Source organism: Mustela nivalis (genome assembly GCF_964662115.1).
Source record: "Mustela nivalis genome assembly, contig: HAP1_SCAFFOLD_1769, whole genome shotgun sequence".
NCBI classification, from domain to species: Eukaryota; Metazoa; Chordata; class Mammalia; order Carnivora; family Mustelidae; genus Mustela; species Mustela nivalis.
Window position 1 is genome coordinate 68,236 of NW_028134895.1, and position 23,212 is coordinate 91,447.

Sequence of the window (23,212 nt, forward strand, 5' to 3'; positions counted from 1 at the left end):
CTGCACTAATCATGCTCCCTAAGGAGGACTCCATGGTCTCAACCGGGGCTGTGACATGCTTGTCTGCACCACAATATCATGCATCCCACAGGAAGAAGGTACAAGAAGCCAGGCAGCCTATGCTGTCCATCGCTCCCCTTGCCATGACAGCCCAGTACTAGGAACTCCACCCTGCCTCTGCAATGGACAGCTCAGGCTCTAGAAACTTCTGGGAGCCTCCAAGGGGCCACTTCAGCCGACGGGGGAAAGCCACCCCTCATGGTATGGAGCCAGCCAGGGTGCTGGCTGGCTCCATGATCTGCATCACCCCTGCATTGGGGAAGAGGCAAGAAGGCACACGGGTGCAGAGAAGGCCTTCTGGAGGTGAGCACGGGACTGGGAAGCTTACTCCTTCAAACCCTCACTCACGCGCAGGCCTAACGATGGCCCTGCTCTCCCAGGAGGTGAGCCCTCCAGGGGCTCTAGCAGGAAGACCTCCCCACAGGAGGTACACAAGGCCGGCTGTGACCTACAGGTGCTCGGGGAGGGAGAGCACAAGTGAGGCAGGCCTACCTTGGGAGAGACTCCCCTGCAGGAGACTTGCTTAAATTTCCTATCTCAGAAATGCAGAAGGACCCCAGACAAAGACGCGCAACCTCCTCCATCTGACTCCAGTGTGCAAGGCAGCCTTCTGATGGCTGCGCGTCGGTGCCTTCTGCTCTAGGAGAAGGAATGAAAGCAGCACTGATGGCAAAGATACCCGGGTTTGATGCACACAGTCCTCATCTCACAGCCAGCCACAATCCGGTAACTCGCAGAGATGCTGCTGTCAGTCTATACACCCAGGGGTGCATACAAGAACCACAGCCGCACTGGGCCTGCCTGGCCCCCGTCACAGGGTCGTGTCGCCCTCCCCAACCCCGGCTACCTCCGGAACCCGCCACGCAGAGCCAGATGCCTGTCCGGTACTTGGCAGGCCATGGGCTCCGCCGCACTTAGCAAGCTGGATCGTGATTCAGCATCAGGCGCCGGCAGCCTCCACCGGAGCAAGGCAGACGCTTAAAAATAGCAGAGCTGTGGCTGCATCCACCAGTGGGGGGCTGCTAGCCCCCAGCCAAGACCAACCTCCCCAGCCCCCCAGAGCAGTGAGCGGGGATCCCATCAATCCCCCCAAAAATCCAGGGAACCCTGGGCAGGGAGCGGGGTTCCCGTCAAGCCCCCCAAGAATGCCAGGGTCCCCTGAGCAATGAGCTCACAGGTCATGAGCTGTGCAGCTGGGATTTGGAGATGGGCTCCAGGCTCTCCCTGAGTCCCACCTCGGCCCAGGGAGCCATTGGTGAATTCCCGGTCTTTAGTCTTCTCTCTGGGCCACAAACACTGATCACAATTACTGCTTCCCAGAAGAGGACTAGAAATCTGCCTTCACAGCACCAATGTGTCTCCCCACCTGTCCCTTTGTCCTCATTCTCATACACCTGCTGGGCTGTTCTACCTGTCGAACACAGATGTCTTGGGACCAAATTCACCATCTTCCTAATAGGAACTCTTCTCCCCGACTTTCCATTCCACATACGGACGCTCGTCACGAGAACTCCGACTACCGCTCCTCCCTTGCTTCATGGCATCTTTTTGGCTTCCTGTCCCCTCCGCCCCAGCCACCGGTGTCCAACACAGCCAGACCATTTTCCAGAGCAGCTCTTCCCAGCCTCGGGCCCAGGGCTGAGCTGGGCTGTGCGCCTCCGCGTGGTTCCACCCGGTGCATGGGCCGGGGTCAGCGGCACCCCTAGTGTCTGCCCTCTGGACGCCAATCCCAGTCACGGCAACCGCTGTGTCTCAGACAGCGTCCAACACCTGAGGACAGATATGCTACAAAGCATGGCTCAAACATGCTGCTCCTCCCAGGGTCCCGCAAGGGCTCGCCGAGGGCTTCCCGAGGAGTTCTTGGGAAGGAAACGGTGTTCAGGGTATTATGCTTCTGGTTCGTCATTTCCTTCCTCTGGGGTTTTGGGCTTAACCTCCCTCAGGCTGGCAAGTCCCTCAAAGGCTCTGGGGCTGAGTGCCCCAGCAGGGAGGCCGTGGGGCCACGGGCCAGGATGGGACCCCAGCCCCACCACCCTAGCCCGCCTGTATCCCAATACTGCAGTTTGAGGTCTGAAAATGGAGATGAACACAGTACCTGAGTACGAATTAATATGTGGAAAGCACGTAAACCATGCATAAAGCAGCCAACCACTACACGCTGGCCTATGGCCACCATGTCACCATCGTCATGCTCACCATCCTGGCAATGCTTCGTGTCTCTTACCTACATGTCTCCAAAACACACTCGCAGTTCAGGCCAGAGTGAGGCCCCCCCAAGCAGCACCAAGCCTCACACTTTGCCCAGGGACAGTGCTGCCTTTGTCCCCTGCCCTCCACCCGTGTTTCTACTCCTGGACCCCACGGTGCTGCCTGCACTCAACACAGAACTTCCCCATCACTGCGGCAGGAGACAGAATTACCTCCCGTCAAACTGCGTCCCAACCCCCGGGGGATGGAATCCCAGCTCGAGGTCCCAGGGAAAGCCGGTGACGGTGCCTGGTGCACAGTGAGTCCTTGGTGATTCTCATGGGAATGCTCTTCCCAATACTGTGATAACTCTTCGCAGAGGGGTATCCCAAGGCAGAGCTGGACACTTGTGCTAAGGTATTCTCCTAAAAGTACAGGGTGAGGACAGGTTTCAAACTCTCAGTTCTTATGTGCAAGGTCAGAAGCATGGCAAGACCACGGCTCTGCTGGTGTAGTGTGTGCAGAGTTCATTCATTTTCTCCCAGAAATCAGCAATTGCTTCATCACAGTTCAGCCTTGGTATTGGCTTTAATGACTTATCCATGGTCAGGAGAGTGAAACCCCATGGACTGTGCTCGGGACCATGACTTTCCCAACATGACGGGTTCCCCACGACACCTGCTCCCTGGTCTCAGCGTGAACAGGTCTGGCTCGGGAACCGTGTTCACTGGGAGCTGTCATTTCTTCACTCAGGCCTCGGGACCCATCACCCCGTGTGTTGGGAAACCCTGGTAGCGCGACCAACCACATTCCCCACACCCTCAGAAAGGGACCTGCCATGCCAGCTGTGGAAAGCTGACTGCCAATGCCCCACAACCCTTCCTCCGGGGGCTGGAACCTCAGGCCCCAGGGGACAGACCTAGCACAGGGACAGATGAGGACACATGGGGCAGACAGATCCTCCACGGGGTCAAGAACAGCTGCATAGTAAAGTATGCAAGAAAGTACCAGCTTATCCGAGTACCCCCCAACCATGAATGTGTCCAAGGGAAATTTAAGAGAGGACAGAGTTGCTCGTGAATGCACAAAGTCTAAAACCCAAGATGTGAGGGAAAGCACCTGCCCAAGGCAGGCTGAAGAGGATTTGTGGAGAATGAGATGCACAGGAGGTACGGATGGCTCGCAGCCGCGGAGCTCGCATGCTGGCCCAGACACCGCTGTAAGTGCTTTTCCACATGTGACCTCATCTAAGCCAGAGAACCCCTGGGAGGTGGCCACCGTTACAGCCCCCACCTATCTGCAGGAAGGCAAGTGACATCACAGGGAAGACCTCAGGGAGAGGAAATCAGGGTCACCATCCTGGCTCCACTGCCAGCCTGCTGGGAGACCCCCAGTCCACCTGCTCAGCGATGATTAATCCGCCCTCCGAGGTCCCTGCAGCATGGGTGCGTGTCCAGGGCCCACGCTGGGTAGGCCACGGGTCTGAACGACCAAGACGTTTACTATGTTGCTAATAGCCATCATGGGAAACAAAAACAAAAACACGGTTTCTCCTATGCCACGAAGCTATCCGTTTATAACAATAGCAGATAATCACACTTAGAAAGCCCATAATACTTCAATGTGTCCTAACGACGTGCTGAATTACAGAGATAACTAAGACAGAAGCATCATTTTTGCCATTTATTGGAGTATTTCTCACTCTACGCCCATTTTCACGGGGGGAGAAATAAAGATGACTATTTCCCACATGTGACTTTCCAGACAACGCAGGCCTTGGGTCCTGCCTGTTGTTCATCTCTGACTCCCACCCTGGCTGGCCCAGAGCCTCGCACATCAGAACGACTCAGAATATTCTTGCTCAGCAAATGATCGCTGCCTCTTCGAGGCTTACTTATTGTTTTACTATTTAGAGTGAAACGGCTGGACAGCAGTCTTTCTAAATTGCGGCTTGTGCCACAGCCAGGGGAGCGAGAGGTTTAACCGCGGGGCGACTCCAAAGGCACCTGCCCATCCCGGTGAGCCCGGCCCCTCCACCCAAAGGTCCCCAGCACATTCTGGTCCCAAGCCCAGGCATTTAAGTCCAAAACTTCAAAAACAAGGAAACCCTAAGTATGAGAAACAGTTTCCCAAGCCCCTGGCCACCGTGTCCTCCCTTGCCTGAGCAAGGGCCCTGAGCAGTTGGCCCTGAGCCTGGGATGTTCTGGACTCTTTTCGGGTAACGAATGCATGTGAGGCTCCTCACACCAGTCTGCACACACCCCTGCGCCGGAGTGGGGCCACCCACATCTGGAAGCTAGAATGTGGGTGGAGACAGAGGGCTCCCAGGAGGCAGTGAGTAGACGGGTGACTGTGGGGAGCCCGACCTCAGCTGGCCTGGCCACCGCCCACCCCATCGGCCTGGAGGAGGCCCCTGAAGAGCTCAGGCCCAGCCACCACACCCGGACCCACAGGTAGGTCAGAAGCCCTGTGCGCTTCAACTGGGAATGTTGGAAGGAGGAGGGGAGGAACAAAGTAAAGGTCCGACTGGGAGAGGAGAAACCGCCCCGGGAGAGATAGATGCAAAGCGACTTAAAATGCAATCCGAGCCAACTTCATACTACTGTAGGTATTGACCCATCACTACTCCGCAGGCCCACTCCAGCAGTAATTCAATGTTTACCTGACCTAAGCCAGACGTGGCCTACTTGGTGGCCCGGGGACCCACTTGCAATTGATTGTTTTAGGGGCCAGCAGCTGTAATCAAATACTGGGAGTGTCTAGCAGTTGGCTGATGAGGTTAGAGCAAACATTACAGCCTGTAATTTGGGAAACTGCACATGTGAGCTTCCGGATCATCCCCGGGCCCCACATCAGTGTCTCCAAGTTCTGTGTAGAGCAAACCACGGGGAACGTTCAGGGAATGACTTAAGAAAACACACGAATTGGAAAACAGCAGATTGTTAACACCCCCCTTCTCTCTCACACACACACACACGCACATTTGCACACATGCCACTCTTCCTTCAGAGCTCCGCTCTGGATCACCTCCTCCTGGAAGCCTTCTCTGCTCTCCCCTGAGCTCTGAGGCCTCACAGTACCCCTTCATCAAAATTCACACTGGTCTGTCTCAGGTACCTGCCAAGGGCTGACTTCTGTCCCCCCTTACCCCCAGACTCATATGTTGAAACCCAAATCCCCCTGAGCGACTGGAGGAGGGGACTCAGATTAACAGAGGTCATGAGGGTGGAGCCCTGAGCCACTATGGCTGGTGTCCTCGTGAGAAGGGACTCCGGGGAGCTCCCTCTCCCCACTCCCTCTACCCACCACACACGGCAGGAATGGCCACTTGGGGCCCCAGCAAGAAGGCGGCCATCTGCATGGACCTCGCTGGCCCCTGACCTCTGATGTCCAGCCTCCAGAACTGCAAGAACATGAAGTGCTGTCTTTTAAGCCACAGGTCTGTGGACTGCCCACACCTGACGCCAGGTCCTCTCCCCCATGTCTCGTCTGAGCTCCTAAAGCAGGACTTACACACAGTAAGCACTTACTAAGTTTCTTTGGTTAGGAGGAACCATGCAACGGGAGGCAGGCAGAGGCTGGCAAGACCACCTCAGTTCCTCACCCACAGCAGCTCAAAGCCCTGCTTGAATCCGGCGGGCTACAGTGAGGAAAATCTCGGGCCCTTCAGGGCTGCATTGGCCGAGGGCAGGACAGGGTTGAAGACTAAACCAGTGTCCTTCTTGCCAGTGACACAGGCATCCAAAGCCAAAGGGAAGGAAGAGTCAGAAGTAAAAATTCTCGATTCAACAGTATCTCTTAATCCCATGGTCTCAGATCTTGGCTGCCAAACCACTAAGGAGCCTATTGACCCGCCGACCAGCCACGAGGCCAGAACAGACTCCGTCCCTCTGTGCTTCCAGAGCTCAGGAGAGCCAGCCCGCCTGGAGACCACCCTGGAAAAGGAACCTAACATTCCCTGCAGAGGCCCAATGCCAGGGCTGCCCTTGGTCCCAGTGCACAACACTGCTCAGGAGAAACCGTTACAATATTTCTAGAACACACAGAGTGCAGTTGGGACAAGAGTCAGTGGGATCCTGGCATGGTAAGTGAAGATGCTAGGCGCAGCAACCACAGACTGGCACTGGACACGGACAAAGCCCTTGGTGACTCCTGGATCCAAACACAACCCCCTGCCCCCCGTGTCCCACTGGCCCAGTGCCTCCAGCAGCTGAGGTGGTGCCTGGGATAAAGGGAGACAGAGGGGGCATGTGGAGGAACCCCTCCCCTGCTGCAGACTCATTGGGGCTGTCCGGAGTTCTGTGGTGCCTTCCCTCTCCTTCCCCCAGGGAAAGAGAGGAAACCTCCCTGGTCATAAGCCCAAGGCAGCCTTCCAGACTGACATGGACTGAGCGAGCCTTGACCACGTCGGCTGCAGCACGTGCACCCCACTGACAGCACACAAGCCTCCCGGGACCACCAAAGGGTAAGCAGGAACGTCTGCTGGACAGAGGCCAGCTCTGGGATGGGTGGCGGTGGATCCCATCAAAGTCTGCAGAGTACGCAGCAAGAACCCAGGGCTGAGGGGCACCTGGGAAGGAAGGACCACCCACCCATGCCAGGGTGCTGCCAGCAGAGTCCCCGAGAATCCCCGAAGCGTCCCAAAGAGAGAGGACCAGCTTGGACGCAGCCCACCCCGAGCCCCAGCCCCCGGGGGCTGCCCTCCCTCAGCTCCCCCAGTGGTGGAGAGGGGGCGTCCTTGGCCCCTGTTGCCCACGCAGCTGTCGCACCCCACGGGATACCGGGCTGAATGGGGGCTGGAGATGCAGCTGGACACCAGTGAGAGCAGTGGAAGGTCCGGCGCACACCCACCTTGGACGGCAGTTCCTCAGAATCAGGGAGCACCGCGCAGAGCCGTCAGCATACCGGGCGCACGCATTTCCCGTCTCTCGCGGCCTCGGGGGCGTGGGCTCTGCAGACTCTGGAGCAAGTCCATCCCGCAGGCCGCAGGACCTAAGCCCAGCTCTGCCGCCTCAGCCACGCCAATGGAGGCGAAGTGCGCAGCCGCCCGTGACACCCACCAACGCGGGGCTCGAAAAAGAGTCACGGGGTGATTCAACGGGCTGAGCTGGAAGGCGTGGGGTGTCCTTAGCCGAGCTCTCTCAGCGCCTTGGCAGCCGGCCTGGGGGAGCAGGCGGCTGGGCGCAGGCCGGCCGGGCGCCTCAGGGACATCCTGCTCCGCAGCTTGCCACGCTCCCTGTGAGCGCCTGCGGACGTTGCCGGCGTATTTCCGGCACTTCCGGCGTCCTGCCCGCACTTCCGGCTGCGCCCATCCCATGCGGCCGGCTGGCCTGGATACTTAAGGCACTTCCGGGCCGGCCCTCTGATGCCCCTAGCGGGTGTGGACACCCCTGCACTTCCAGCAGCGTGGGGAGGAAGGGCTGCTGCTGTGGTCCCGCCTCTTTGTGTCCATAGAAATTTTGTGTTCCATAGAAACACAAAATGTCTGGGACGCCTGAGTGGCTCAGAGGGTTAAGCCTCTGCCTTCAGATCAGGTCATGATCTCAGGGTCCTGGGATCAAGTCCTGCATCAGGCTCTCTGCTCGGAAGCAGGGAGCCTGCTTTCCCCTCTGTCTCTCTGCCTGCCTCTCTGCCTACTTGTCATCCCTCTCTCTCTCTGTCAAATAAATAAGTTAAAAAATGTTAATAAAAAAAAAGAAAAAAAAGAAACACAAAATGTCTTTGTGTTCCATAGAAGTTTTAGGACTGTTTCGAGCAGCTCTGTGAAAACTGCTGATGGAATTCTGTTAGGGATTGCATTAAATTTTTTAAGAAGATTTTATTTATTTATTTAACAGAGAAAAATCACAAGTAGGCATAGAGACAGGCAAAGGGCGGGGGAGGGGGGAATCAGGCTCCCCACTGAGAGAGAGCCTGATGCAGGCCTCGAGAACCCTAAGATCCCGACCTGAGTTAAAGGCAGAGGCTTAACACTGAGCCACTCAGGCACCCTAGACATTTAATGGATCTAACTGACTTCCATATCGAGCAGGTGCTAGGTTCTCGCTTAGTCCAAAGTGCCTAATTTAATTAATTATATAACAAAACATCTTTTGAATCAATAAAGTAAATTCAAATGGTTTTCTGATTCTTGACATTCTGACACTTTGTGGTGTGTAAAGCAGTTAAGTTAAAGTCAGTTTTTCTATTTTTTCTGTCTAATAATGGAGTCACCTAACCTTTCATCCATAGAGTGAAAACTCAGGAAATCTGCCATGATCAGGGAAGGTCTTTGGCAGCCACAGTCTCCCACCTTTCCGTCTTTGCCTGGATGAGCAGCCAGCCAGAAGTTGTTTGGGTCTTTTTCATCTTCATAGGGATCTTGATGAGGATGCCCTTCAATTATCCCTGTGAAGGTTTCTAACCTTTGCCAAACTTCAGCACCTCCAACCACACCATGTAGTTATTTCTTATCCCTACAGCTAAATGAAGCCAACCATATCAATTTTATTCTCAGGGCATTTTTACAGCAATGCCAAGTGCTAGCAAACATAGTAGTCAGCTTTTGAGGCAAAAGAGGGGGAAAAGGTGAATGTCTTTCAGGGAAAAACATTTCCTTGTATAGCCTCATTGACACCAGAGACAAGGACAGAGAAACATGCTTCTGTCAACACGAGTTTAATTGGGTGATATTGATCCCGAGAAAAAGAATGCAAAGGACCCTGCAACAAATCACCCAAAAGGAGGCGGATGTTACTTTCCTGAGACATGTACTCTGTCCTCTTTACTTGCTCAAGCAGCTGCATAAACCAGGGAGAAGAGGTTGACACAAAAATCTTATTTGGAATTGACTGAATTTTGGCAGAAAACATGTCCCAAGATAACTATTTCATGATGGTCTTTGGTTGTCTTGGGGAAAATTTAGTTTCGCTGAGAGGGCCCAAGAATATGTTGATGGTGGAGTGCTTCTTCAGAACTTCAAATTGTGAGAAAGGTAGCTCTTCAAACTTCATTGATTTTATTCATGCTAATTTATTAATTAATGCTGATTTTAGTCAGTAACTTGAAATATCATTTTTCCTCACTGGCTATATGATGGTTAGTTTTATGTGTCAGCTTAGTTGGGGTCTAGGACCCACCTATTTATTCAGGCACAATCCAGGTGGTGCTGTGAAGTTGTTTGGTAGATGTGGTTAATAACAACAATAAGTTGACTTGAAATGAAAGAGATTGTTCTCAATAATGGAGATGGGCTTCATCCAATCAGCCAAAGGGACTTAAGAGCAAAAACTGAGGTTTCTCAAAGAGGAAAGAATTCTGTGGGTCATGACCACAGCATCAAACCCCACCTGAGTCTCCAGAATGATGGCCTATCCTATGGATTTTCATGTGCCAACCCCACATCCCATAAGCCAATCCCTTGACTCTTTTCATTTGGAGAATCCTGATACAGTTGCTATCCAGCATGTTTTTTTAAGAAGTTACCACTACTTACACATAAATGGAATGATAAACCATACTCACAGATTGGAAGAATTAATATTAAAATGTGGATACTACCCAAAGCCATCTAGAGATTCAGTGCAATCCCTATCAAAATACCAATAGTACTTTTGACAGAACTAGATTGAAGTATCCTGAACTTTGTATGGAACCACAAAATACCCCAAATAGCTAAAGCAATATTGACAAAGAAGAACAAAGCTGAAGGCATCACAGTCCCAGAGTTCAAGATAAATTGCAAAGCCATCATAATCAGGGCAGCATGACCTTGACACAGAAACACACACTCTTTTTAATTTAATTTAATTTAATTCTTTCAGTGTTCCAAGATTCATTGTTTATGCACCACACCCAGTGCTCCATGCAATATATGCCCTCCTTAATACCCACCACCAGGCTCACTCAACCCCCAACCTCCTCCCCTCCAAAACCTTTAGTTTGTTTCTCAGAGTCCACAGTCTCTCATGGTTTGCCTCCCTCTCCAATTTCCCCCAAATCCATTCCATTCTCCTCCCCTTCTCCCAATGTACTCTCTGTTATTCTTATGCTCCACAAGTAAGTGAAACCATGATAACTGACTCTCTCTGCTTGACTAATTTATTCAGCATAATCTCCTCCAGTCCCATCCATGTTGATAAAAAGTTGGGTATTCATTCTTTCTGATGGAGGCATAATACTCCATAGTGTATGTGTGTGTGTGTGTGTGTGTGTGTGTGTGTGTGTGTGTGTGTGTGTGAAAGAGACAGAAAGGGATGAAGGCAGAATGGACGTTGCACAGGGATGACAACTCCCGAGGCCGCAGTGAGCCAGGCTGGCACACGGGGACGCGTGGGGCTCTGGCCAAGTACATTTATACGCACACATCTATTTTTGAAGGATAGACCAACAACCTGGTTCAAGACCTCATGATTTCTGTTGCTTTATCCACTGCCCCCAGCTCAGCTGCAGGGAACACAGGCTCCAGAGGCGTCTACTCTCAGTACAAGCGCACAGACATCAGAAAACACAACCCGTACCTTTGAAGAAGCCGCCAGAGCTTTTCCTTTCAAAGCATAAACTCCGTCACAAAGCGAGGCATCCGTTCTGGGCTTGCTGACATGTGTGTGGGGCTGCCTGATGCCAGTGCCAGAGAGGCCTGATCTCAGAAGATGCCCCGCGGCCCATGGAGGACAGGAGGCCCCACATGGCAGAAAGAGCCGCCATAGCCAAAGAGATGGAGCGTCCGGACACGTCATGTCACCCTTGAGGTGTCCATCCGGGCCTGTGAGAGGAGACACAAGCCTGGCCAGGCTCTGCACCATGATGGGGACATGGGGTGCCAGGGGGGCAGTGAGCGGCTCTTGTCCGCCACACATCCCCTGAGGTGGAGAGCTCCACAGGGTCAGCAGCCAGTCTAGAAAGATGAACCCCTTCCTACGTGTTAGTGCTTCCAAATTGTTTGACTCTGCAAGAAAAGGTTATAAAAACATCACACTGCTTGCCCACGAGGCTGCAAAGTGATCAGAACAAGCTAGTTAGGTGACGCACCCTGACGATAACACGCGCGAGCTCTGACAGGACAGGGACCCATGTCGAGGTCCCAGTGCACCCGTTTCCCAGCTATGTCACTTGCTGAGTTTCTGGAACTTTACAAGCCCAGGCTGGCCCATCTGTGAAGTGCGTCAAAACCAGCGCCTGCCTCACAAGGCGCTAAGTGGCTTGCCACATCAACCCTCTGGCCACATGCTAAGCTCTCAGAACCAATGGCATCACTGGTGCTGCTGAGCACCTCCTCCTGACACGTGGGATTCACCTTCCACGCGAGCACCAGAACACCCTGGACGATCCCGAGTGTGCACAGAAGTGTGGGTACTGGGCTCACATGGCCACGCCCAGGTTCTCACTTATTTACTTAATGTGCCTCTGCACAGAATTCCAAGAAGAATGATAACAGTGGCCCTGGAGGGAACACCCAGCATGTGCCACAAGCCTCCCTAAATGTGTGATGTCCATGCTGGATTCTCACGGTGTCAGGAGGAGCGATGACCATCTGCCCCATGTGACAGGTGAGGGAACAGGGCTGACAGAGCTAAGTGATGCACCCCACGGCAAAGCCATCGTGTGGGAACCTACGATGTGAGCCCAACCAGTCAGACGTCAGTCCACGCTCTTGCTCAACATTGCACGCTGCCTCCCGACCCACTTGGGGACCCCATCTCCTGGCTGTTGGTGGGTGTGGAGAAGGCTTGGGGTGGGGACCACAGCCGACGCACTGGTGGGTCCCGGGGAGCCCCAAAACGGGAGGGAACCACTTTCCTGGCACAGCCAACCAGACCCAGGTGCTCAGGGGGCAGATCACCCCTACATTTAAAAGCCCCTGAAGGCTCCATGCTTCCCAGCACCATGCAGTGGATTTCCCTGGGACATCAAGAAAAATCAGACTGTGTGCTAAGAAAGATGGGAAACTGAAGGGGGAACCAGATGACAGAGGGCAAGGGGCAGAGTCCCTGGGGATGACAACGGGTGCCCCGTGACAGCATGACTCCTCCTTTCAAAGACCGCATATGATTCCAGTAAGGCTGAGGAAACAGCAACATCGATGCATCTGGATAATCTTCCATGAATCCTTGCCTGGTACCCCGAACCATCGTTCAACCTGGCCCCGTTTCTATCAAGTCTCGAAACACAAAAATCCTTCAGTCGGCGCTGTGCCTCTTGGTTCTGAATCACAGTTTTGGCATCTTTGCCCAGTTAGCAGTTCAAGATCCCACGAGTGCTTCCACCAGATACTTTACAGGGAGAGCAGACATGCGAGGATTATTAAACACATACACATGGTGTACATACATGTGTACATGTGCATGTGTACACACACACACATGCACGCAGCCATGCATGCACACACTCGCACACCAAAACCTCAGAGGAAAGGCCACTGTGGCCTTTGTGGCAGCGGTCACTCTGGCCATAGCCCTTGCTGGCGAAGGACGAGGCTACACTCCAGTTCTATGTTCCAACCTTAGCTACCAGCTACTAACACTAGGGTCTGTTTCATTTGCTCCCTGCAGATCCTCCAGACTCCACAGAAACAGCTCTCAAAGCTTCAAAATGAAGCTTATCGGAAGGTAACCGATTGAAAAACATTTAAACAAAACTTGTCAAAATCTTGAAACAGGCATCTTGGACTGATAGAATCGTAATCATGACACCGTCCACCCAATCTAGTTCTGGCTTTCTGAGCAACGAGACACCCCCAGGCCCAGAGGAGCCCCTTTCCTTATGGCCCAGGCTCACCTCTACCTGCCTGCACTTCTGGACATGGGGGACACCGCATCCCTGCAGGTGAGGGTCCCCAGAGTTAACAGGTGAAAGTACTGGGTGCTCAGTTATATTTGAATTGAGAATTTAACAAATGAGTTAAGTCCCATGCAATATTGAGAGTACGCTCAAATTAAGAAATGATTTGTCATTTATCTGAAATTCAGCTTTTACCAGGCATACCGTGTCTTACCTGACACATGCACTGGAGGCCCAACCCCAGGGACCTGGGACGGGTGGGGGCCGGACTCACGAGAGCATGCCTGCTGCTGTCCCAGGGGCCCCCACTTGCCCTTCCCCCAGCACTGCTTTAGGACGCCCCCCTGGCCTCTTTTGGCTGTCAGCACTCCACACAACCCATGGTCCAGCGGCGTCTTCCCTGCTGCATGCACACCCTTGAAAGAACGTCATGTGGTCGTGTCTTGTTTCCAGGAAAAGCTCCAGGGGCCTCCTAACTGGAGCCTGCTTTTGTTTTCCTCTTCCCCCTCGTAGACCCGTCCTGCACGCTGTGCTCAGAGGCCCACATGCAAATCAGTGTGTGTGCGTCAGTCATAATTTCAAGACCCACATGAAACTGAGAGCTGAACCAGTATGCCCACCTTCGCTAGCAGGAAACCCCTCAGACCCCGACCTGCTGCTCTCCCTGGATGCCCTGTCCCCTCACTACTGCGAACCACTGCTCAGGGAAATGACACACATTCGAGGAGAACAGGAAGAAAGGAGCCCTCAGCTCCAGGCTTCCCAGCGTGTGCCAGCCACGGCTCAAGCCCAGCCATAAAATGCACAGGAACAGGGAGAAGCACGGACAACACAATAAAGCAAGGAGAAAATGAATGACGCCATAATACAGTCTGTTTTCATTTCGTGCAGAGAAAATTAATTTTTTAGGACATTTCACTTAACTTGGCAATATTTTACGGTTTAACCTCTGATGCCTGAAGCGCCTCTCTTTCATGCCCTTCAGCCTCAGACGGGGGAAGCCCGTTTTACGACTAGCTGTAGGTCCTGCCTCTTGGGGGATGACCAGCCTCATGGCCCAGCTCAGGGCCGTGTGCACTCAAAGGAAGGGGAGTTGCGCTGACCAGGATTCCCAGCTCATCACCTCCCGCAGGAGCACCCGCTGTAACTGTGAGTCACCCTCCTGAAGAGTGGACACATTACTTTCCAGAGCAAGGAACCGGCGTGGGCTGGTCGACCAGATGAGGCTGTGTAGGCACTCGAGGTGCTCGGCCCCCTCCAACTTGTACCCAGGGCAGCAGTGGTAGGAGATGACATCCCCACGGGGAAGGAGGTCTGCAACTCGGAGATGTTCGCGTAGCCATTGGAAGAGGCAAGAGGTCTCAGGCAGCCTGTGGCGAGGAAAAGAGGAGGGACGGTCGCACTTGGTCCCCTCTGCACCAACGAGACCCGCAAAACCCTGGCCCCCTGCCCGCCACCAAGGGCTCTTCAGCCAGACGCCCGTAACCACTTTCCTGTTCGATTCATGTCGCAGAATTTGGCGTCATGCTTGCAAACCACACAGAGAGGCCCAGGGGAAGAGGGAGGAAGTGAGGGGGGTACAGCTGGGATCAGGGAGCCCCAGACACACCTCAGAATCATCCGGGAACCTTTAAGCAACACAATCCTGGCTGCGAGCCCTAGGTCTATGCACAGCCAGGGCACCCCGAATTTTTTAAATCTCCCCAGGTGATGCTAACATGCTCCTGGGGGTGAGAAGCACTGAGGTGCTGTGCAGCAAACATACACCCCAACTGTTTCAACAATGGGGACACCTGGGGGGTCTGAGGAGGTGGCAGCAAAAACACCCTTCCCCTGCTTGGACTGTGAGGCAGGGGCCTGCGGACCCCGTGTGATGCTACGTGAAGATCAATTTGCATTTTAGGTGCACTTGACATGGTTCTCAGCCTTGAGAACTACCCAGAAAAAGGGTGTCTCAGAATACACCCCACTGGGCCCCCTCCCAAGGAGCTCCTGGTCAGGGTCTGCGCAGAGCCCAAGGACATGCACGGCAGGCATGGGGCTGGGTGTCGCAAGCCCCCACGCACACCCAGAATTCTCCATGCTGTCTGTGTTCCCACACTTCTGCTTCTGCCAAACGGAAGCTGCTTTTCCGTGTTGAAACCTGTGCCTGGGGAACATTCCCAGGGGCACAGAATCCCGTTCTGTGTGGCCCCCGCTGCGATCCTGGCATTTCCTGTCGGGGTCAGTGGTCTCACTAGAGGAAATAATGACTCTGCAGAGCTGGGGCTCTTCCCGCGGAGAACTAATTGTGTGTGAAGTAAATAACGTATAATGGAAATCCCGACTCTCCCTTCCAGTCGCCGAGCACGGATCACAGCATGCCCATGGCAGCAGGTGTCTGAGCTCTGCTCCCGAGCTGGCTTGCTTTGACATTCTGAGCCTCGAACGGCTTCATGCTCCGCCGACTGCCCTGGTCAGTGAGCTGGTACGTGGGATCGATGTTTCGGCGTGAGACCAGAGAGGCCAGGGCAGCCCTGGCATGCAGAACTTAGGGAAATGCTCCCTTTGGGGCTGACAGTGTCCCGTGCCACAGAGATCCACGGGCCTACTACCACACAGGCCACATCTGAGACACGTGGCCACATCCTTTCTCCACGGCCTGGAAGGATTTACCCGTTGAGCTGAACATGAACTGTGTTCACAGGAAAAGTGAAGTGTCGGGGAGGAGGGGGAGATTGGGACTCAGGAATAAACAGAATCCGTGACTGAGAAAAGTAAGACAAGCACGTCAACATGAACAACTGACCGTATCAGAGTCCCTAAGTGCTGTTCAAATGAGCTGGCACAAGGGACAGTGCCTGCGGCTCCTCCCAAGAAGGAGTGTCATTCCTGGCCACTCCCACAGAGAAGCTGGAGTCCCCTGAATATAAAACGGACAGACCCACAGTGAACAGCAGGTGCGTCTGGACACTGCTCTCCAAAACACAAAGTTCCCAAGGAAAACATGGCCTTGGAACATGCCCGCCTGCTTGCCTGCCCCAAAAGAAGCCAGAAGGGGTTGTAACTGCAGTAGTAAACCAGGGAAAGAGAGACATGCTCCTTGGCTGGGGACAGCCCATCCCAAGCATGGCAGCAGACACCAGGCTTTGACACAATAGCTTGGTGCAACCTCTATTTACACTTCCAGGCAATGGCGAGCCGGCTTGTCAGGCTCTCTCCCCCGGATCTGGAAGTGCAAAGAAAAGCCACAGGACGAGACGTCATGCTAAGGGCCAGTCATGCTCCCCGTGGCGCTCCGAGGTGTCAGGCCATCTAATGCCGCCAGACCCCTCACGCCCATGCCATGTTGGGCAGTCACTGCTTGGGCAGCCAGGCCCCTACCTGCCTCTGCATGGAGATGAGTTCAGGGCACAGAGCAGGGGACATGCCCTGAGGGAGGGTGGTGTGGGTGACGGTGCTATCCGGGGAAGGGCACCTTCCGAGAGCAGCCAGCCGGCTCTGGGCGACGCTCTGAGATGCAAGCGCAGGGTGGTGGACAGAGCAGAGCAGGAGGCCACACCTGAGCCCCTGATGAGGATGCCACCCTCGGGCATTTCTTAAGAAATAATAGGGACCAAAAGAACTCGTAAATAGGTGCACGGAATTTGCAAGACCTAAGAGGGAGAAATCTCTAGAAAGGGCAGGAGAACAGGGGACAGTGGGGGATGCAGGATTCATGAAGGCAGAGGGGGCTGGCATCCGAGGGAGCGTTCTTGGCCCCGGGAAGGAAAGGGACCAGTCGTTGGTAATGTTCACGTGAATATTCAGCCCAACCTCAGATCACGGTGACAACTCTCCACAGCCTCCCGAGAAGTGCCCCCAGAGCACATGTATCCCTGGAAATGTCATCTGTGCAGGCTACGTGGCACAGGGAGTTTGAGCAGAGAAGCTCACAAAGGGGTGGCCTGGCCGCCCTTGGTCCTCCCGATCCAGAGCCTCTGTTTCTGCAAAGGGCCATGTAGGACTCTTAAGCCCTCACAGAAGGAAATAATTCATTTCCGACCCCGGGGCACGCAGAGTAATATCAGAGCCTGCCAGCCATGACCTAGAGCCCAGCGCTAGCATTCGTCTCGACCGGAACACGCCAAGGCTCCGGCGCAAACAAGCCTCCTCCCCGAAGAATGAATTATGCACTGGCTTTCAAGTCACATGTCAAGAAAATAAAATCAGAATTAATGTGCACGGAAGGACTTATTTTCACAAACAGGGTCCTCCGTGTTGGCCCAGGCAAATGTTAAAAAGGCAAGAGGATTCTTATTTACTGGGTAGTTTGGATAAAATCTGAATTTGATTATTTTTCTGCTCCTCATGCATTATAAAAATGGATAACGTTAAGAAAAAATAGCCTCTGTAAAGATGCGTCTTTAATCTACCCTCACCACCACTGAAATAAGTATAAACGTTCTGCTGTTTTCATTAAAAATGCCATAGTTCATCATCGTGCTCACAGCCTGGTTACAAAATGCCTATTTCTTAAAAGACTTTTGGTTCTCGGTGTGAAGGAGAAGTCAACATGCTCAAGAACAAGGGCTCTTCTGGTCTGGGCTCTCACGGTGGGCACGAGGGGCTGTTGGGGACCGCAGGGAGGGTGTGCGGATGCCAAGGCCAGAGCCGGTGGGCCCTGCTTCCCTCCACGTCCCAGTGGAGAGACACACACGTGTTCCCAGCCCGCGCCCCTACCTTGACAGAGCGGCAGGTTGTCCCACGTCCCGTCATCACGGCACAGAGAAACCATGTTGTACAGATCAGGGTAGCGGATCTTGAATCCCTCGTGACAGGTGACGATCAGCTTGTCTCCGTGTCTGTATGTCCTGTTATGAATCTCAGCATCGTCGATTTGAGGGATACGGCAATCTGCAAAGGTGTAAAATGGACACGTTATTTTTTTAAATTTCAGCCTGTTGTGCTTCCCAGCTTGGCACAAAGCTCTTCTTTTCGGACCTGGCCTCAGGCTTCCCTGTGATAAAACGCCCTCGCACACGGACTGCTAGCCCCTGGTCTGGAGGGGACTGAGGACAAGATGTCCCAATCCAGCCATGAAAGGAGCTTCACCTCCAGCCTGGAACCCTTCACACCTCACAGTGGAGCCTCAGGCGATTTTGGAACTAAGAGAGGAAGGACAGAGCTAGGGGCTCACAATGACCTGCTAAGTGGTCCCACCCAGCCTACCGCCTCTGCCTTGGGGCAGAAGAAAAAAAAAGGCCTTGCAGAACAGTGGGGACAAGCTGGGGCCACACCGGCCGGCACCTCCCTCCTACCGGATCTGCTCCACGCGGGTAATAACATGGAAGCACATGCAACCACCAACACCACACAGCCCCCCACAGGTAGGTGACCTGCTTCTTGGAAGCAGGTGGGAGCAGAATACAGACTCGGAAAGGGTCTGTAGCCCAGCATCAGGGGCGCAGGAACAGGAAGTCCACACAGAACGTGATTGAGAGATAAAATACAGTGGATAAATTATAACCCTCCACTTCGAACATGGTCTCCTCCCAATTCCGCGTGTGTCCCCACATAACCTTGTGCAGCCATCCCCGGAGGCGTACAGAGGGGTTGCGCTCCAAGCTTCGCAAGTTTTAAAAATGAAGCAAAATCCAAGCACAGCATTTCGACAATCACAGAAACTTTCTCCAAGAGTATCTCAATGCTGTAAGACTGGGTTTCTCAGCCACTCCCGAAAGCCTTCTGAATCAGCCATATGGTTGGAATGGTGGGAGACTTGACCATGAACTGCTGGCTCTGAGGCCTGAGCCCAGGAGTCCTGAGGCTGCGGAGGGAAGGGACCCAAGCAGCCCATGGCCGGGAACACAGGTGGGTTTAAAAAGCACATCCCAGGAGTTTTGATGTAGGGTTGGGGCTGGGTTTACAGGGACCAATGAAGAATCTGACAACAGACTCTAGAAAACAGGATGACCTCTTCGCGGGGTCAAAGTCAAAGCTTGGGCGTGGCATCTGCCTTCATCTCCAGATTAGCTGGAGAGCAGGGACTGCACCCCTGCATTCTCCCACATGCCCTTGGAACTCCGGGACTCCACACGTGGCTGGCAAAGAAATGTCGAGGAAGTGCGGCCATGGAGCCCCGGGACAACCCCATCAACCCTCTGTCTGCAAATTTCAGCAGGAAGCGTCCTTGATGGAAAACTGTTGTGGTTCTAGTTCGACCTCTTATTTTTGAGTTTCAAACTGTGGAAAGGGGTTTCCAACCTCTCACGTTTAACCAAAAATTTTTCTACCAGAATAGACAAATTCCCCCAAAGTCAATGCCAGAATGATCCTGACTGGAGTCACAAGGCAAGTGACAACTTGGCACCACTGCTGCCTTCTTAATGGAAACGGGAAATCACGTTTCTCAGTAGTGCTAACGCAGGCATTACTCAGAGCAAATAAAAACACCTTTATCCAGGCGCCCCTCTGTAAAACCCCAGCTGCCAACTAACCCCATGTTGCTGATTTACGCGACAAAGCCACCGTTCCCCTGACTGGCTTCCGACTTCTCCGGGAGCTGACCCAGGTCCTTAGCAGGCAGCCAGCGTCAGTGAGTAAAGCCAGTGGACAGAAGGGACACTGCGGCCCGTGAGTGTGTGGTCACTGGCTGTGCAGAAGCAGCAGTCACTCACACAGAGTGCCCTGAACTCCTGACCAGATGCCTCTGTCCACAGCCAGGAGCTGGGGGCCACCACGGGGCACATGGCCCAAGGATCCCAGGGCACTACGGCCTCCCAAGTTCTGCTCATGATGGAGTCACCATGGGGACTGGCTGCTATGGAACAGAGACTCGCACTGACCAGGGAGCTGGGAGCAGGCACCGGAGCTATGGCCAGGAGGCCAGGAGGGCTGTGGCCCAGATAAAGGACAGAACAAAACAGACCAGCAGTAGCTTCACAGAAGTCGGCCCCCCAAAGCTGAGCTATGATCCTACCCTTGGCGTCTGGCGCCTGAGCCCCCCACCAGAGGAGGGGAGATAGGAAGACGAGCCTGGCCCAGCCAGGCCATCCTTAGCCGGACGTGACTATGCACTTCATGTCTATGGAAACAGAGAAGCCAGGATCTTTAGTGCCCCAAAACAAATACATATAATCTTCATCAGTTCTGAAGTTTCAAACAGAAATAAGAGAAATTTCCTACAGTATGAGTGCATCCCGTCAGCCAGAAGAATGTTTAAAAGCCGCTCCAAAAATGCCATTACCAAGGATGACAGATAAAGCTCCATCGGTATCTGACTCTGGCAGGAGTGGGGATGTGATCAAACCCGACACAGACAGACACAAACGGGCACTTTGGGGATACAGCTGAGAGGGTGCAAAGCTTCCACTTTGAGACATCCTTTCTCCCCAGACCACTGCATCGCTGCATCTGAGTCCTGCTCGTGTAATAGGGGATTTAATAGAAACAAGTCAAAGAGGGGATATTAAGGTGATATTACACAGTTATACCTAAGAACAAATTATTCAATGACATTAGTTAGCATAGAGCAGAGTCCTAAGGAGCAGAAAAGGCAAAGTTCTAAGAATACATACCACGACCAATATTTACTGGCCTTTTTAAATGCCAGTTATATGTGAACATGAACCTGATTCCTTCAAGTGCCAACTCTGACACCCATTCTCCCTAAAAAGTGTTTCCAGGAACATAACTACGTAATCGACCCTGGAGACACAGCATTCATATCCACACAGGAAAGGTGCTGGAAGCCTCGCTGTAAAGGATGGTGTTGGGTTTTGTTTACCCCTGCATTTATAACACCCGGTATTCATCCATCCAACCATCCATCTGTCCACTGGTGACTCGCTGAGCACCCAGCTGCAAGCGCTGGGCACGGAGAGTTAGGAATCCTACCCTCGCTGCATGGAGAAGGCCGCTAACAAGTTAGTAAATCTGCGAGGTAGAGACTAACATGCAGTGATTGCTGCTCGCATGAGGAGGAACAGGTGCTGAGGTCACAGGGACCTACCAGGGGCCCCTGGAATCTGGGTGCATGGGACAGGCACCCTGAGGAGATAATGTTTATGATGCAGGGCCACATGGCAAGGTGGCCTTATCGAGCAGATCTGGGAGAAGACAGCTTTAGGCAGAGGGAGAGTAAGTGCAAAAGCCAGGAGAACACGAGTGTCCTTAAAATCACACAGGAGGAGGGGACGCCTGGGTGGCTCAGTGGGTTAAGCCGCTGCCTTCGGCTCAGGTCATGATCTCAGGGTCCTAGGATGGATTCCCGCATCGGGCTCTGCTCAGCGGGGAGCCTGCTTCCTTCTCTCTCTCTCTGCCTGCCTGCCTCTCCATCTACTTGTGATTTCTCTCTGTCAAATAAATAAATAAAAAATCTTTAAAAAAAAAAAAACACACACACAGGAGGGGGACACCTGGCTGGCTCAGTCCCAGGGTCCTGGGATCAAGTCCCGCATCGGGCTCCTGGCTCAGTACAGTGTCTAATTCTCCCTCTGCTCCTGCACGCTCTCTCTCTGACATATAAATAATAAATAAAATCTTTTAAACACACAGACACACACAGGAGGGTCCATGTGTCTGAGACACAGTGAGCAAGGGGAGATGAAGGCCTTCTAACTTGGGGCATACTTCATTAGGTAGTTAGGACAGGACTGGCAAGAGGTTGTCTTTTAGATAAGCTCTCTGTTTCCCAGGATGATAAAACAATAGAAGGCCTTTGTCTCCAGGCAATATTCGCGGAGCCTGCGTGTTCTACTATTGCTGATATGTTCCTGAGCCTGTCTGGGTTTTAAATGCTGAGTATCTTGGGCCAAAGGATTTATCAGGGAAGTTGATCTACAAAACCAAATAAACTTTTCATTACTGAAACCTTATGGAAACCACAGCCTGCATGGGCTGCGCATAGCAGAAAATATTCATTTATTTCTAAAATCCTTTTCAAAATTTGTTTTGATTTTTCAAGAGAAAGCTTGTGTAACCTGCAAGGCTGCAAAGTTAAAGAGGAAAAACCACATGCCTGTCTCAATAAATATAGAGAAGCATCTGTATCAAGGGACACAGACTCCTACCTGCAACACAGGGAGCCACCTTCCCTACACAGCATCCACCCGAGGCCCATAGCACCCGTTCTGAATGGTGACGCTGACCATTATTAATTGAAGGATACTTGACCAACCATGCCCTCTTGCTATTAGGCATAACCACGGTGATTCCATATTTCAGAACTTCCGACAGTGCCGCCAGGGGTGTCCCCGTCTGTCCCCACACACCATGGTCACAGTACCACAGACAGTACTCCCGGGCGCATGTTCCTTCCTGCGACCCACCTCACAGCTGGAGCTCTCTCAGCCCTGCTCAGCCACCACTCCCATGTTCGTTCCAACGCTTCTCTTACTTGTTCATTTGTTTTGTTGTTGAGATTCCACCTGTCACACACACACCTGTCCTTCTCTGTGTGATTTAGTTCACTTTACTTCTTTGTTTTAATTTTGACTCTTTTAGAAAAAGACCTCAAAAATAAAAGCAGAGACCACGCATGCTCTCAGCTTGGGGAAGCCTTTGCCTATGCTCAGTGACAGTCGAGTTCGGTGCTTCGAAGACTTCCATAAACACGGTCTATGCTAATTCCGAAAAACAGTGAGCTGTCAAGGTCAGGAAAGCTCCATCCACACCCACGGTCAGGGGTGGTGGGGAGAGACGGAGCCCTTGCCCGCACCGGCACTGCCTCCCTTGCGTCAGCCCAACCTGCCGCGGAGACAGTCAGCCCCCTGCCCGCCGCCAGGTAACCTCTGAGCAGTGTTCTAAACTCACACACACCCACGCAGCATGAACCACACAGAGCAGACACCGCCACGCTTGCCAGAGGTAGGCAGATACCGCGCCATGACGAGAGACCATAGGGTAACTGCTGGAAACAAATGCCCACTGTGCCGCCCAGTCTCCCTATCAAAACCCGCCTGGAACAGACGCGACAGTGACTGAGTGGATCTCCCGAGTACCACACGTTCCTGCCTCCACGGGCAAGTCTGAGCAGCACGTACTCTGCTTTCTCAGGCGCCGGGGCTGGGAGTGCGCGGCTGGCTAGGGACGCAGCAGTGAGCACCCCTGGTGTGACCTGAGCTGCTCTCCTGCCTCGACAGAAACCAGGACCTGGGTCGTCATTGAGGTTGAGGAGGGACACGGTGACTTGTGACACCGAGCCTCCTTTGCGCCCGGCCTGGCCACAATGCTCTCCCGCCAGCAT

General features: G+C 53.3%; 1 protein-coding gene across 1 annotated transcript in view; it reads right to left on the reverse strand.

Moving 5' to 3' along the window:
• Nucleotides 1–22,853, reverse strand: part of LOC309858030 (uncharacterized protein) — a gene marked incomplete at its 5' end in the record, with an annotated part of 35,896 nt that extends 13,043 nt beyond the window's left edge. Inside the window, 3 exons of the mRNA XM_082750727.1 lie at nucleotides 14,188–14,375; nucleotides 17,707–17,880; nucleotides 22,790–22,853. Of these exons, the coding sequence (XP_082606853.1) occupies nucleotides 14,188–14,375; nucleotides 17,707–17,880; nucleotides 22,790–22,853 (426 nt within the window). The remainder of the gene's footprint in view (nucleotides 1–14,187; nucleotides 14,376–17,706; nucleotides 17,881–22,789) is intronic.
• Nucleotides 22,854–23,212: the final 359 nt, after the last annotated feature.